General features: G+C 36.6%; 1 protein-coding gene across 1 annotated transcript; it reads right to left on the bottom strand.

Moving 5' to 3' along the window:
* Positions 1 to 1,466: 1,466 nt before the first annotated feature.
* LOC116211409 (nuclear pore complex protein NUP107) lies at positions 1,467 to 14,845 on the bottom strand. The gene is made up of 24 exons (XM_031545777.1): positions 14,651 to 14,845; positions 13,493 to 13,869; positions 13,048 to 13,117; positions 12,524 to 12,639; positions 11,736 to 11,767; positions 11,516 to 11,641; positions 10,701 to 10,862; positions 9,991 to 10,083; positions 9,739 to 9,906; positions 9,355 to 9,453; positions 8,090 to 8,322; positions 7,929 to 7,986; positions 7,658 to 7,746; positions 6,898 to 7,029; positions 6,396 to 6,518; positions 5,695 to 5,808; positions 5,425 to 5,613; positions 5,017 to 5,191; positions 4,687 to 4,843; positions 4,285 to 4,487; positions 3,348 to 3,489; positions 2,982 to 3,142; positions 2,630 to 2,746; positions 1,467 to 1,969 (listed from the first exon to the last, which is right to left on the bottom strand). The coding sequence occupies exons 1-24, from the start codon at positions 14,728 to 14,730 to the stop codon at positions 1,871 to 1,873; spliced, it is 3,315 nt and encodes a 1,104-aa protein (XP_031401637.1). The 5' UTR covers positions 14,731 to 14,845; the 3' UTR covers positions 1,467 to 1,870.
* Between the last annotated feature and the right edge of the window lie 1,844 nt (positions 14,846 to 16,689).

Raw genomic sequence — 16,689 nt, 5'->3', positions numbered from 1 at the left:
GATGGTTCCCGTAAATCTAAATCTAAATTTGTATATCTATATATCTGTATCTATAGGTTTTAAAAAAATTTAAAAATTCTTCTAAAAAAAGTTCAAAACAACGAGAATACTTACATGATTTAAAAGCTTTTAAAACATAAAATTTGAATATTTTTTTAATAAAAGGAGCTAAAATATAGTGAATAATGACTGATTTCACAAATCTATATTTATATATTTTTAAAAAAATTAAATTTAAAAGTTGAAAAATCATTTGCAAAGTTAGCTAAAAAAATAAATAAAATAATGACTAGTTTCAAAAGTCTACATCTATATATATTATAAAAAATTTAAAATTTGTTTTTAAAAGAAAAACTCAAAAGTATGAGAATTTATATTCAACAATCCGAGTGTTTTGAGACCACCTCATCTGGACCACCACAGCTCATTATATATAGATATACATATATAGCTTTTACTGATGTGATACTTTGGTAGAAAAACTAAAAGATTGTATAAATCAAGGACATTTTTTTTTGAACACGTTAGAATGCTATACAAACCGTTAATTTCTTACTAAAGGCGTCAATGGTTGCCAATGTGGACCTTTTGTGGTTGCTTACATGTTAGGAATTGTCTACATGGCACCAATGAGGCGTTGACATGTCATCCTTAAAAATAAAATAATATAAAATGAAACAAATTTAATACTTATAATAGAAAACCAAGAAAAATTAAAAATGAAAATATTTTACAAATTAAATAATTATGAACAAACTAATTGTGTTTTTCTTTAAAAAAAGAGAGAAAAAACGGGCAATTGTCAGAGAAGGGCCCACCAGTGACCTCCGTCGGGAGTGGTGGCAGGCGGTTACCCCCACGGGCCACTCCCCCAATCGAGATCCCTCAATTGAGATCTTGACTAAGATCAGATCCTTCAGGCGAAAGTCGATTCAGCTCTGGAGGAGGTGACAGTCGTAAGCTCAATGATACTTTATCTGGACGTTCTTAATGAAATATTTGTTCTTTCGTTTATTATAAACTTTCAAGATCAAGCAGATTTGGAGGCATGTCACGTACAAGTTAGCTAGCAAAGGGTGAGCACAGAGTGAGACGAGTTACTGAGATGCTCAAGGATGAGCACGAGCTAACCATGGCGCTCTTGAGCTGCCCAACTCTAAAGGATATCACCAGGAATCATATGATGACAGAACGCGACCGACTTCGATGTATGCTATCAGTTATTATTGGGCAAAGCTTGAGAATAGACCCTGGTCCGCCATTAATCATGTACTAATAAATATTCATGCCTGTGATTTAACATCAGGTAACTCATTGAAGTTGATTAGCGACATTCCTCTTAGGACGCTGGCCAACTTCTAGTGTTTTCAGTGGGTCCAACTCATATATCTTAAACCAATGGGAAGCATTTCATGATCAAGACAAGCTGTTTCCGTGTGGGACTACCTTGTGTTCTCACCGGAAGAGATCAAAATGATATTCTACTCGAAAGGACAACTTTTCTGAGGGCCTCCGGAGGGTCACAAAATGGTCCTAAATATCCATACGTAATTACATTACTGACCCACCCAAGATGGAGGCAATAGCAGTATACAAGATGGAACTCGAGTCTACTCCGATTTCCTGAATTCTACAACGCTCTTCCTTGCTATAAATACACCAATTAGCTTTAACATGGGATTGCTCGATTCCGCTAACAGTAACTTAACAACCAACCGAATCTGCCCGCTTCAAATTGTAACCGAGTCACTGAAGTAGATGCAGAAAACTGAACGCAACTATAAACAGAACGTAAATTTATCCAGAGTGTGAAAAATCATCCTTCTCTGGAACAAGAACTTGCTTCCATCCATTACTTGAGATGGAAGAATCAAGTCATAGGCCCGACTTCTGCAGGGATACTCGACTGTCCACTCTCCTGCAGCTCCATGCTGCATATGGCATATTCCCTCTCAAAGAGCAAGAATTCCTGGAGATAAATTCGGATCAAAAGATTATCACATAAAGGAATACACCAGTAGCTGAAAACTTCATTCAATTATTCGAACTGCTAGTGGAGTTAGCTTGGGTAAAAATAACAAAAAACGAAATATGATTCAACGCAGGATCATGACTATATTTGTGTACAATCTCCTTTTCTTTTGGCCATATGGTATTGAAATGAGCTAAATTTTGAAAACGATGTTTATCTCCAAAAGTAATTAGACTCGGAACATACAAAATACTATAAAGAGATCAACAGATTCTGTGTTATTTGATAAATTTGAGAGGCATATCGGATTTGAACCCCCGTCTCTCTTGGTCTTGGGCAGATGTTGCCATCATTGGGCTCACTTACTCGTTTTCACATTTTCACATTACATTGATTAGACCTTCATCATGTAACATGAACTCAGCTTTTTCATTTTATCTTTAATCAACATTTATATAACCAGTTGATGTCTTTGACGGATGGCGAGACTCTAGAAATCTTAAATAGATGACCAAGTTTATGAGTCGGATGACGATGATGACAATAAATTGTGTAAATCCAAATAAAGCGTCAAACACAAACCATGGGTAAAATAATTAGCAAGATGCATTCGCAATAGTTATTGTTAGACAAGCAACTGAAAGACAAACAGCCTACCTGCAACTGGTGCTGACTAAACAAATGAAGAAACCCGGCCTCAGATGAGGCAACTAGTTCAATAAACTCGTCGTGGTTTTCTGGTGGCGCTCCAGACTCCACAAGTGAAACAGAGACCTGCAAATTTGACAATATTTAATGAAGACCACAGAAATCTCTCCCAGACGAGAAGAGAGTTTAAAAATTTAAGAAAGCAAATTATGGCTTGAGGAGATGCCATAGCTAGTCTCCAGGATTCATGACAAGGCCCAAAATTTTCCTGGTTCCAAATCCATGAATACCCAGGGACATGGGGTTGGTCCACAAGAAGTGTTCGTAAACTATATGTAAAATATAAAAACCAGGAGCTTGCCTGCATGTGCCGCAGAATGAGTTCGGGAATACAACATCTACGACATAGGCCCCGAATGATGTATGATGCTGGGCCCTCCATGGTGCCATCTTTGCTTGAATACCAAGCATCTATTCGAGATATTTCCATTGTTACTCCTGTCTGAAACCGGGCAAGTTCACCTGCAACAGTATAGAGTCATATATCAGGATGAAAGAAAGGGACTGGGAGGAAGATATCTAAAATTACAACCTTGTTGGACATAATACAATGTGCCTGCCCATGTCAGTATAATTTTTACAGCTACTAAAAGAATAGTTAATGGCCTCTTTTTCAATCTCCATAAAGGGATTTCAATCAACTGAAGCTGTGTTCCTCAGTCCTCACCTTTGAAGGCGGCTGCCATGACAGTAGCAAGTACGCCGCCATCATTTCGCCTGTGGACCCCTAGACCATCCCCATCAACGGCCAAGCATCTGAGTGCTAAATTGATGCAGTAGTTATCCTTTGTTGAGATCGAAACATTTACCTGCAATAAAGAAAGTGAGAGACTCATTAGAAGTGTATTATAACTGAGCAGTTCTTTTAAATGGATATAACTGAGGCAATTTTCTACCATTTGTTATGATAGAAGGGAAAAGGAATGTAATTTTACTGCTCGGAATAATTATACTGCTCTTTCATATCATTTTCTTTGTCATTGTCACATCGATGGATTACTAGGACTGCTGATCATTCCACCATTTGACCTATATCCTTGTCAACTTCCCCGGGAAAATCAGCTCCTGGTCTTGTCAATTTTCATATCATAAGGGTAAAAAGATTCGACAGTTGCACAAGGAGTGTCTTCTATGCATAAAAAATAATAAATAAATAAATAAACAAGAGTGTCTTCGTATCAATATAGGCAATTCCCTCGGTAAAAATGAAAGATCCCGGTAAAGTTCGCACATATCCATGGAACTTTTCAATAAAATCAACACTTGAAATGAAGCCTCACTTTTATATATATATATATATATTGATAACTTTAAGACGTATAAATGCTAGGTGTCTCAAGGGAACCCTTTTCAAGAATTGCGTGATGAGGAGTCCCCTTGCACAGCAAGTCATTTTCAAAATCTACAGATATATCTAATCATTGTACCACTACATATAGCTCAAGCCACATGAGAGGCTGTGGGCAAGACCGCTACCACAAAAACCATTCATAGTATTGTCTCGGAAGTGCTATGCAGCACCCTATCTTCAAAGGTTTGCTCTTCATATTTATATATATTATTTTTTTTGGAAAAATGTAATCAGTTACCAAAGACCAACATACCAGCAATTGGCGGTTTAACACAACTTCCTCGCTGACTGAAGAGTACAGAGCACTCATCAATGTAGCACAAACTGTAGCATCAGGACACAGACATTCGCCAGATGGCAGGCAAAGTATCGCAGATGCATGCAACTCGAGAAACAGTGGTTCTATAGCCTCATAAACATGGTCTCCAGCAGAGGCCAACCAAGGAGACTCTCTCCCTGTTGAGAAAATTGAGCTAAAATTATCCAAGCAATAACAATTGTATGAGGATGCCACAATAAATTGATAGGGACTTCTTTATAAAAAGAAATCAAGTTACCAAAAGCATCCATGAGAAAATCCAATGCAGATTCTTGACTTGGGTAGTTTTTTTCTGAACTCAAGCATCAAAATGGAACTAGAGTACGAGGAACTTACTTAGAAGCAGTCGCATGGATGAGTCAAGAGCTTCTTTGGCTGCTGCAGTGGCTCTTCCTTTTTCCTCCAGAGAGAGCTCATGGGAAGAAACCTCAGCAATGTCCAGTTCAATTTTAAGCCAGTTCCGGTATGTGGCATCCCAGGAGTAGTACTCATTCTGGGAAATATCCAAGGCAAAACATTCACAATATTCAGCATAAAAAATTATATTCAAAATAACAAACTTTTCCCTACCATTAACTTTTTAAGAGAACTGAGAACATTGAGAATAAGAAGAAAACCCACAAGACAAATGGAAAAAGAGTGTGGTCATATCAACATGAAACTTACCCAGTCTTGAAATTCTCTCAGGTTCTCAGACACTTCATCATCCTCAACAATATTAAGATTCTCGACTAATTGCTTCAAAGGTTCAGCAAGAAAGCTAAGCAATTTGTGAGCACCTATGGGCATTGCAGGAACCCTCCACATAGAAATAAGAGCAAATTCCCGAAATCGTATGTTGCTGCATAAAGAACCAGAATCTAAGATTATATGATCCAACAAAGACTACAAAATTAGCTACGAGACAAGTTGAATAGACTTATTTCTTCTAACACAAGAATTTAGACCAACAACAATGAAAGATATTTCAAGCTAACCACTAGAGAAGCTCAGTCCAATATTTTAGACTGAAACTATTATCTTTTCCTTGGTCTGCCTCCTTATTAACTCAATAACTGAACATACACCGATTACCTATGCATCAGAGCGCGAAGTAGAAGTTTAGAACAGACGGCTTCCACTTCAGCAATAGTGGAGGGAGGTGTGAAGCAGAGCCACTGAATGGCCATGGCCTTCTGGAGACTCTGTAACCGATGCTGCTCAGCAATATCTGATGCATCATCATATTTTCCAAGTTTTGTTTCCCGAGATCTTGATAGGACCCTGCTCCAATCAACCATTGTGAAACTCAGAAAAGTTGAGGACTAAACAAGCAATAATCTACTTAATCAAGCACTTCAATACCTCTCAATAATTTCTTCAAAGCTGCCTTTAGGCTCATCTTCTGGATCATTATCCTCCGGCGAGAAAGGCAGGTACTGAACAGCGGAGAGGAAGATTTTATGCTTGACATGGACGCTGTAGCAAAGGATGAACATATGAAACACGTCAACCCCAAATCAATAGGAAGTAAACCAACAAATAAATGTCTCTGTCTTTACACATATATCTGAATGAAGCATCAGGTAAGATGGCTTGTTAAATCATCTGTAGTCACTTCAGAAAAAACCTTAAGAAAAGCATAAATGTAGAAATATGAGATATTTCTGTTCTACAAATGTGAATTAGGTTTGAATACTCCAATACCCATACTGTTATAAAGGATAAATTTACCACGAGGATATTACAGCTCCATTGCAAGAAAATCCTCATCTCAGCTAAAAATACTAGCTTACTAATGAAGTTGAAAAGGTAAGCTCAATCATCAGAGTTAACTATAATTTTTTCATTAGAAAAAAGATGATGCTCCTATTCAATGATATAAACTGGGGAAAAAACAAAACAAGGTGAAAAAATAATTGAACAATTGTAAGCTAATATCATCTAGCCACAAGTAGTACTGGGCTGGAGTTTCCCTCAGATCAAATTATAGTTGGGCGGTTCTACAACAGAGCAGTACGTGAACATGCTAGATATAAACCAAAGAACAAAAATGATATCCATACCTGCTATTCAGTCTAAGTTCCATCATGTGAACAAAGAGGTCAACGCATCGATGCGGTGCAAGCTGAGATGCATAAATCCCAACCAACTCCTCATGCTGCTTTGAGAAAAGAAACATTGCATACCTAAGATTGGATAACCCAACACAAAATTCAGAGCGAGTATATCGATAAGTATGTCATTTTTTTTTTCATTGACCAAAATCAATTTCCATCAATTAAAAGATTTTCAGTGGACCAGAAATGAGAAACTTGGAAAGCTTTTTCCAGGAAAATAATTTATGTCAAGCGAACAGACCCATGAAAGATCTAGTGAGGAGTTTCTCTTCACGTGGAATAATGAGAAGTATGTTGACATGCAAATGTAGAGAAGCTTCAAACAATGATATGTCAGCAAGAATGACCACTCACAATTTTACTCATCCATACAATGCAAACCTATAAATCCAGATTTCATAGGTTATAGTAAGATCAATTATTGAAAAGGGGGATGTTCGATCAATACATGTGAAGAATGCGATCGCCGACAGCCATAATCTTTTCCTTGAAAGGATCCTCGACTTTATCAGCCAACAAACGCCGCAGCACTAACACTAGATGGGCACCAAACCTAATCAACTGGGGATCACCATGAGGCCTGAGGAAAGAAAAATTTACCATTACACCTGTATAAGTCCCAACATAACAAAGGATGAAAGAAAAATGACTATCCGCAAGATGTTTAGGTATCTTATATCTTTAATCAAGTAACTGAATAGTCACGCTATTGAACATTACTAAGAAGATGCAGATTTGTCGGTGTGAAGGTGAATGACAAAATAGGCTGTAACATATATAATACAAAGGAGTGCAAATTGCCAAGAAATACATTTCTGTGCACAAATATTGACCAACAAAATATGATTAATAGTGAAAATAAGCTACTGTTAACCAAAACTGTAGAGGAAACAAAAGAAAACGAAAAAAGATGAATTGGATATGTAGAGAATAGGAGAAAAAAGTGGAAGGAGATGAAGTGGGTGGTTAATTATCCCCAGCTTAATAATCTCCTTTTTAATCAAAATGGAGGACGGACATTATGGTAATCTTTCCTTTCAGTCAAGTTGAGTAGAGAATGATCATCCTTCGCACATTAGTACAGATTTCTGAAAGTATTAGGATGCCAGCATGCAGAGTCTCCAATAATTTAATATTTCAAACATCAATGAAACCTAAGTTATATTTATAGAAGCATTTAATCTGGAAACGGTACAGAATGGAGATACCTGAAGATGCTTTCATCATCTTCTGAAGGTGCAATCCACAACCAAATTAGGTCCAGCAAAGCTGGTATATTCCCTTCCATAAGTCTCATCTGTAAAAACTAGATAGCGTAAGCACAATTAAATTGACTCAGATAAGAGAAATGACAATGTCTCTTTCAAACAAATGTGAATCTGTATAGAATATCTCCAGGACTGTGAAAAATCTCTCTACTCTTCAAACAGTACTAGAACTTCTGGAAAATCTGAATTATACAAAGATTATGCGACTTGCCTCAATCTGTCGATGCTGCTCCTTGCATCCACGCATGACAGCTTCATGCACCATATCACTTGATAAAGAAGGAAAAGATAAGAGCTCCCATTTTATTTGGTTCTATTGGTTTCTTCACTCAATAAAGAAATATGCATGGAAAATTGCAGAAACTTTAATACCTTGAGTGAAGTTTTTGAAGGAGGGCAGATAGATTACGTGGTTGCTGGTTCACAACTTGGAGTGGCCAACTCTCTGGCCCTACAGAAGACTGAGAAGAACCCTCAATTCCAGGACTTCCATCGTTATCATCCCCAAAAAATTTTGACTGATTCATTCCACCAGGCTGCAAACGGGCCACTTCAATGTCAACCTGTACATCTAGCCATGACTTCGCCATTGCCCAGCAAGCGGACTGCAATCATGTTGAGCAAGTCAATTTATCATTTACTCCTGTAAACAATTAAGCAGGACCCAAAAAAAAAGAAAAAAAAAGAGGCACTTGCATAATCATCGTAACAAAAGCTCATTCCTTAGAAATCAGAAGCAACAAAGTATGTTTTACGAGTATAGGTCCTAACACACCCAAGTACTACAGATTCATCTAGACAGTAGATGCAGATGAGAAATTCTGGAAGTGGTAGCACCCTAAAAATTGGGACCTGAATGCATTTGATAGCTTTCTACATTACACCTGCATCATACTGTTGCTTACTAGTCTTTACTTTGGTGGTCTTCCGCCGGATGTTCTTTATAATGAATGATATCGTACAAGAAGAGGGCAGCATAGGAGCTCAATTTACTTCAAAAGAAGCTTCCCATAAAAAAGGAAAAAAGAAACAAACAAACTCATAACTTGAGAACCCTAGTCAGATGGAAGAAAAGTGAAAACAGCTTTCCTTAAGAGTTGTCAGAAACTGTCTAGAAGCACTTTTTGAGGATCCCTGAAATGATCTTTCCTATTTCCAATCTTTAGAAGAATTACACTTTTAAGAGGGGCTTTGGCCTGCTAAAGTTTGCCAAAACTCGTCTTTCATAACTACAGCTCCCAAAGCTAATTCATCACTGTTCAGGACCTAGCCAATATCATATTGGGCTTCAACCTTGAATCATGGATTTATGTGATGCACACTTCAAAACATGAATTTTAACTTATAACACTATGACCAGGTTTTTTGGTCATGTCCATCCATCTTCACTCAAGCCACTTGTACAAATTGCTTATATGCAGTCTGTTATACAGTTGAATGAAGCTAAAAGTCTATACAAGTCAAGACATATGAAAAAGAAGATTCTTGCAAGCCACAGAAAACCATCAGAACAATACCATGTCACTAATTTCTTTTAAACAGAATACCTCGGTATTTAAAAGGTTACTGCATCAAGATTGGAAAATATATGAATTCTGACAGACAAACACTGGCATTCGCTGAAAGATAACACAAACCTCCCAATCGGTACAAACAGGAAGAATGCGCTTTAAGTTGCTACATTGGGCTGCATACACAGCTGCTTCGTATTTGTCATTGTCTTGCTCAGCAATCCTCTAGTGACAACAATAAGAAACAGGGAGACATCAGCCAATCAAAGCAAATTGCAATCAACATTAAAACCAGTCCACACAGCACTTGAAAAGAATATTGAAAAATCTAGTGCAAGTTTCACAATCACACTGAACAGAGTCAGTCCGGTACGAGTCCTATATTCGTTCCTAATTGAGATCATAATACACATAATAGACAAATCCCATAGCAAAATGTCAATTACACATAAAAAGAAAATTAAATTACTTTGCTAGTTAAAGACTTTCTAAGCCATCCTTTGCATATACCTCTGATGCACAATAGGAAGCCCATTTCCACAATCGCCATTGGTGTCCAACACCACTTTCCAGTTCAATAGCTTGAAGTGTCTGATCTTTCCCATTCTTCATTAGGGCATCAACAGAAGGAAATAGATCCAACCCTCCAAAGGGGGAAAGTGTTGCAGCTCGCCATGGCTGCAGAAATGGAAGTGAGAGTAAAGAGAGTGGAACTATATGAATAATTTAATTTGAAGTCATATTTCTCATGAGTCAAATAACCTGTCCAGCAGAGCGGCAAAGCTCACTAGCCTCCTCCAGTCGCCCAGCCCTTAATAAAGTCCAAAGATCCTCCAAAAGTGATTCATCTTGTTTCTGAAAAGTTGAAGTATCTACTATTAGAGTACATTAGAAGTAATCTGAGATGAGAAAAACTGATGAGTTTATGTAGAAGCAATAAATGAGCAAAACTTATGTCATAAAGGAACCGAGGTAGCAGAAAACAGTTTAAAGGAATAAAGTAAATACTTCGTTCCTGAGATTAAATGTTTCTCACGAAGAGTAAAAGCAACTGAAAAATGAGAGCAATAAATTGAACAGCTTAAAACATTAATGATATATCGCCAAATACTTTGGATAATTCAATGTACATTCATCTAAGCAAACAATTGACATTTGCCAGTTTGAATTTTAAAAGAATTACTGCAGCTAAAACGCAGGTAATATGGACTAGAAACGTAAGATCAGATAAGAAGCACCTCTAGTCATCGAGTTGCAAATCTTTTTTTTTTCTTTTTTTAATTATAGTTTCTATGTCCTTAGAAAAGAATCTGGCCATCACACTTTCAGCTTTAAAGAAAAATAACCTATTCAAAACGGACTACTCATTACATGGTATAGTCTAGAACAACCATAAAAGGCAATTATTTCAAAAAAAACAAAAAAAAAGGTTCCTTTACGTAGATAAAATAAAGTTGGATGCAAGAGGATACTTTGTCATCAGATAGCTGGTGAGCATGCTCACGAGTCGGAGCATCGAAATCCAAGTGATGAACAGTGTTAGAATCACGTGTGGCACCTTTCTTTAGAAATCTCTGGGTATGATGCCAGATTCCAAAACTTGAAGGATAAGGTCCAATATGAGATCCTCGCACCTGAAATTGATTGATCAAAGAAGCATCAAGTACATCTGATGAACTCTATACTCTTAGTATGACTGTTAGCCTGTCTTTAAACATGGCCAAACATCGTTAAAGGTAGCAAGAAACAAAGTACAGTATGAGGCATCTGCTACTACAGTTCTCTACAACAATCACTCGCTGATGATGCTAAAAACCTTCCACATTGAAGGCATGTTTTAGGTGGCTTTAATAGAACTAGTGGAACCATAATGATAGATTTACTTTCCAGTATGAACTTGGCTTGGTGAGATAAAGATATTTCATAAGCTAAAATAGTTAAATATATTTAAGTAATTTCAAATATAAGACATCTATAACCAAGATTTGACAACGTCAGCATTTGTGGGACGAAGAACAGGGCATGATGGAAAAAGTTCATCTCAAAGCAATTCTATTTATAACTTGCCAGATAAATTATGTCATAGAAGCAGTTTTAAAGTATAAATTCAAAATAATTCATGCATCAAGTTCCAGTTGGTCTTGATATTCTCAAACGCAGAGATCTTCCCTGAAGTTGTTGATTTTAAGACAGCATACAACAGGGAATTTCTAAAAGGAAAGAATCATAAATTACCTCTCATAAACCACATAAAACATACCCAGACTGAAAAGGATAAACTATTCACCTTGCTTTCTAGATCAAGGGCTTTGGAAGCTAAACCCTCCAACCACTGAACAACCCGAAGGCATAGCTGTGCAGTAAGATCATTTGAAACAAATTGACAGGCTTCTAAATGCGATGTTGTTGGAGACTGTATTAGCAAAACATGTCAGGGCAGCTTCTCTGGAAACTCATCGAAGCTAATAATATTCTGCCAGAAAAAAAAAATTTCAAGTGGATTTTACCTGAAATAAATACTTCGGAATTTCTTCATTTCCTGCAAGAGATACAAAAATGTCAAAATCACAAAAGTGAGAGAGATCATTGAGATGCACAGAAAATTACAAGGGGTAAAAACTAGCAATTTAGACATCCATGCACAAATAAAAACACCAAACATTTCACACAGATCAAGGGGAAAAGTTCTGACTTCCTTATTAGCCATTTTCTGCAGTTCTTTTTTTTTTTCCTTTTTCTTTCTTTAAGCTATAGGAAAAGAATAGAACGAGCATGGCCACCTTGACGTAGTCAGCATCACTACTAGTACACAATGAACTAAGTATATAGGATTTATACTCACATTGCTGATAAAAGACTAGTTCATTTTCATCCCTAATGGATTCAACATTCCTTGGTAGATAACGTTTAAGATCTTAACGAATTCTACATTCATACGGAGAATAACTACAATCCACAGGTAGAAAAACTAATTACAAAGAAAGTTGCTAAAAGTTAAGAGAAACATTGTAACCGTATTCATATTATATCTCTTCGCCAATTGGTTAAATTTCTCAAGGTTAATACCAGATAAGATTTCCGCCTTTTATGTTCACATAGTAGATCATGTGCAGTCTTAATTTAGCAGAACTTGTGATGAACTTAAATGCAATGAGATAGAAAAGCTTGAACATAAAATTAAGCTTATATAAGGAACATTCTTTACACATCTGTGGCATTAGAAAAACAATAGTGATATCAACTAAGTAGAGTAACATTCTACACAAGCAATTATTATTGGTCAGAGGTTTATTACCTTTCCCATACAGGTACCACAAGAGTGACCATGTAGCAGCCTCATCTAGCAAGAGATGAGCCTTCTGCCTCATTAGCTTGTCCTCGACAACCCGATGCCTCACAGTTGACCCATAACTTTAGAAGCAACAGAGATTTCTCAGTGTAAGTAAAAGTCTATCTGTAATTTTCTCTAATTATTTTTGTGCTGCAGAAGGAAAAGGCCAGAAAACATTAAATCTGATGCATTAGAGTTCCTGGGGAGAAATTTTTATAGACATGAGAGTTCCTGGGGGGAAAATTTTAATTCAATCTACACATTTGGCAATCTTTTAATTAATATTTTGGCAGGTGGCAACTGGTAAATTCAAGTAAGAATTCCAAAAAGAGCTAGGAAACTCTCTTATAGGCTAGAGAATAGAGAGCCTATTATAAGCATGGGATCACATCTCTGCACGTAATTGGCAGCTCATGCAAGGTTAGATTGATCAAAAGACTCTTAACAGAACAGTATAACAAAAATGTCTATATTGACGGGAAACTTACCTGATGGACTCTGAAACATTTCGACAAGATGTCTCAAATTGCTTTATTAGGTCTGGAATAGGCATCAAACCTGAGGACATATAATTGCCATAAGAATTCACACAGAAATATTCAGAATATTAACTTGTCTGCAGTTTTGTGTGCGAAAAAGTAATGTGAGTTGATTATATCAGCTGCCGAAAACTATTGTAATCATCATAACTCTCAGCCTGCACTCAAAGACAATTTTAATATTCAGGAGGCATGCAGTTAACCACTTAATCAATTCCCCGCGAGTATTAAGGATAAACACTAAATTCCAAACCATTAACCAGCATTTTCTTCATGCTTTGAAGGATGCCCATGTAAATAAGCAAGTGATAATTAAAATACAATGACTAGTTGACATGGGAACAGCATATGCAAATTTTCATCGGAAATGCAAAAGTAAACATCTTCCGATTACCATGAAGGGCAGAATCAAAAAGCGAAGCAAAGAGAGGAAAGGTTGTCTCTCCACTGTCTCCCGATGGATCTTCGTCCTCTTCCTTTACAGCTTTCATTGAATGAATTCTCGCGTGATGAACTGAATCAAAACCTGTCTCTGCCTCCAAAGTCCCACTACTAGCAATGGAGTATCTCCTCCTGGAAGAAGATTGCATCTTCGATGGAGTTCTCTCGAGGTAATCAGTGTTGGGTCCCCCAGCTTCTTGCTTGATATCCTCGAGAAGAAGTGCAGCATTAGTTGGGCTGTGGATACTTGTCCCATCATAGAGTAGTCTACTTTGTCTAGAGGAAGAATATTCTTGCTGTGGCGAAATGTCGGAAGTAGGATGCCTTTTCCTACATAGTTAATAAATGTATGTTATTATCCAATAGATGCACAGGGAAACCTGATAACATTAAGCAAGGGCCAATGCAAAGGAAATAAGGGGATTGCCATGTTCGGAGACATGCATATGTATAAGCACAAGGCATATCTTGCAGTAAATTAAACACACATGAAGTTCAAAATCACAGACAGAACTGATGATATCAAAGTATAATATCTATAGAAAATAAAATATGCATAGATATGAATGCAAGCAGGAATCCCTTCTTTCGCATCATGTGAAACAGATTCCACCTTGTCTTCCATGCTTTTTCAACTTCATGGGATGTCCACCCTTCAACCATCTATTCGCCATAAGTTCCCTCTAAGCTAAAGGAAGTTCCCATCTCCACCCAGCCCCCTAAATTTCTCATAGAACACTTACATAAATTTTATCCCTTATTGAATTTATAGCTCTTTCAATCCTGCTCTGTCCCCTAAACTTCGTATCTTCTCCTTCAACTTGCCTCCAAGAATTAGCCTTCCATATTCTCAAATTCCCGCTCCGCCCTCGACATGAAGGCTTTGCTGGTAGTGTAGTCGAAAAGTACTAACTGGATTGCTCATTGTCACGCAGAAAGCATACATAACTGATATTTAGCAGAGCATTTGGTTATGCATAATCGAGCATATTCTTCCATTGCCCTATTAAGCTAAAGCTAATCGAAGCAATTATACGGAGACATTGTGCCATTCGAGGTCCTAGGGCATACGAGTTACTTGGAAGGAAAAGGGGACGGCTGAAGGGGGTACCCGTATCGGCGGTATTGCTCCCTGATAGTGAGATCTTCGGGGTCGAAGTAGCTAGGCGAGGAATCCATGTCGACCTCCATGGCGAGATTTGGTCGGATTTCTCCCGGCCGTGCCACCAAATCTGCGGTCCCCCGTAGCCACCGGAGACGGTGGAGCAGTGAAAGCTTAAACCCCTGCTAATAGTAATAATAAACCCTAAAAATGTCTCCGGGCGGGAAAGGGAAAGGGGTGGAAGACGCAAATTTCATACTGCTCCTGAGGTTTGACAATGAGACCATTTTGCTCCCTAAAGTTTATGCACCTTTCTAATGCATTGTACTCCCTACTTTTTCGATTATAAAAGAGATCAAAGGTCTAGTAATTGTACTCATACTTGCACATTACTATTAGTGCCAGTAATATGGATGACAATGGCGCAAATACAATGCTGGAAAAAGAATTTGGGTCTTTTCGAAATAGTAAGTACGATTATTTTTATCAAGTCGACATGTCATGTTAGATATTTCTATTAAAAATTAATTAAAATAGATTCATGATAAATTTGAAATCATGAGCTGGTTAATGGTACAGCCACTCAAGCAATGACTCCAGGCCCCCAAAAGGCCAATTAAAACTTTATTACATAATTACATATATTTTTGCATAATAAACAAGGCCTCAAAAGTTAATTTTCCTAATTAAATTACTAATAATTCTCATTCTCCCCTAATTTTGTTTCTTACTATTACAAAGAAATCTCATTGGCCCGTGAGAAAAGTTTTGAAGCAATTAGATTTAACCGAAGCACTACAGCTCCCTGGCTCGTGAAGAAGTATAAAGCAATAAGATTCAACCGAAGCACTGTCCTGTAGTGTGTCTTTGACTTTTGCATAAAATTCAAAATATAGTTGAAAAATAATTTAAAAATTAAATAGTAATTTTAAAAAATTAATTTTAAATATTAATTTATATAATATCATTAAATAATTAATAATAGGCCTCGCATTAAAGTTTCGCTTTAGGGCCACCAATTTCATTGGATTGGCCCCGTTTGAAACTAAAACTAAACTACATATTGAAAATTTTTGTAAACGTACTAAACTTGAAAAGAAAAACAATAAATCACGTACTTTTGCACTCTTACCTTTAATTTAAATGTGGGCAAGTGCCCGCGCATTGTCCCGGGATAAAAGCTTATTCAGTCAATAACTGTGTGATTATAATTTATACAATATTTAATATAACACATAATCTCAACATATAGTAATAGTCTTCATTGTCAAAAATATCTTAAGTTTCTTATATGATATATTAATTAATATATGTTTTATGATGTAGAAGCAAATATATTTTTATGCTTTGTCTAAATTTTATTTTTAATAGTTATAAAGTTATGTTCTATTTTATTGGGTCATTTTCTCGGTCGATATTTGTTAGGCTATTGAAATATATGAAAATAATTTATTTGATTTTTAATAAGAAAAAAATCATTATGGTAAATCAAGACTTATTACATAACCAAGATGCGTACTGAAAAGTATATAGTACTCAAAATTCATTTCTAACATTTATTGCTATAGATAAAACTTACAAAAAACTCCATTATCTATACTTCTATAGTAAATATAAAAGCGTGAAGCTCATCTTTTGTTTCTTCACATTTATTATTTCTCATTTTACCCTCCCATCTATTCTCTTTTTTTATAATTCCTTTTATACCCCTAAGTCAAATTTGCACTTACCTTTTCATTGAAAGATAATGGTACCCCCTCTCCTTCTCAAGGCTTTTCGTTTTTGAAACGCTAATATCTACGACGACCTTTGCCCTGAAAAAAAGAGTCTTTTTCATTAGGGATTTTGTTTTATTTGCTATTACCGTAAAACAAATTATTCTAACTTTTTTTTTTTCAAAATACAACTGCCCCTTACCTATTAGAAAGATAGTAAATAAATTAATAAACTACCCAGCCCCTTCGGGTGAACAGACGCCTACTGCCCGGACCAACGGCTTATCAATCCAACCCAACTTATAAGTATGGCCCGTCTCTCCTTCTTGCCTC

Source organism: Punica granatum, chromosome 6 (assembly GCF_007655135.1).
Source record: "Punica granatum isolate Tunisia-2019 chromosome 6, ASM765513v2, whole genome shotgun sequence".
In the NCBI taxonomy this organism is placed as follows: Eukaryota; Viridiplantae; Streptophyta; class Magnoliopsida; order Myrtales; family Lythraceae; genus Punica; species Punica granatum.
This window is presented reverse-complemented; position numbering and strand designations above follow the sequence as displayed.

Bases quoted from the DNA above. Each gene is read 5' to 3' on its own strand.
- LOC116211409 (XM_031545777.1), bottom strand. From the start codon at position 14,730: ATGGAGGTCGACATGGATTCCTCGCCTAGCTACTTCGACCCCGAAGAT. The intron at 13,118-13,492 runs GTAATCGGAAGA...ATATGTCCTCAG, and splicing joins TTTTGATTCTGCCCTTCATG to GTTTGATGCCTATTCCAGAC. The intron at 5,192-5,424 runs GTAATCGGTGTA...TTCTTTATGCAG, and splicing joins CTTCGCGCTCTGATGCATAG to CAACATACGATTTCGGGAAT.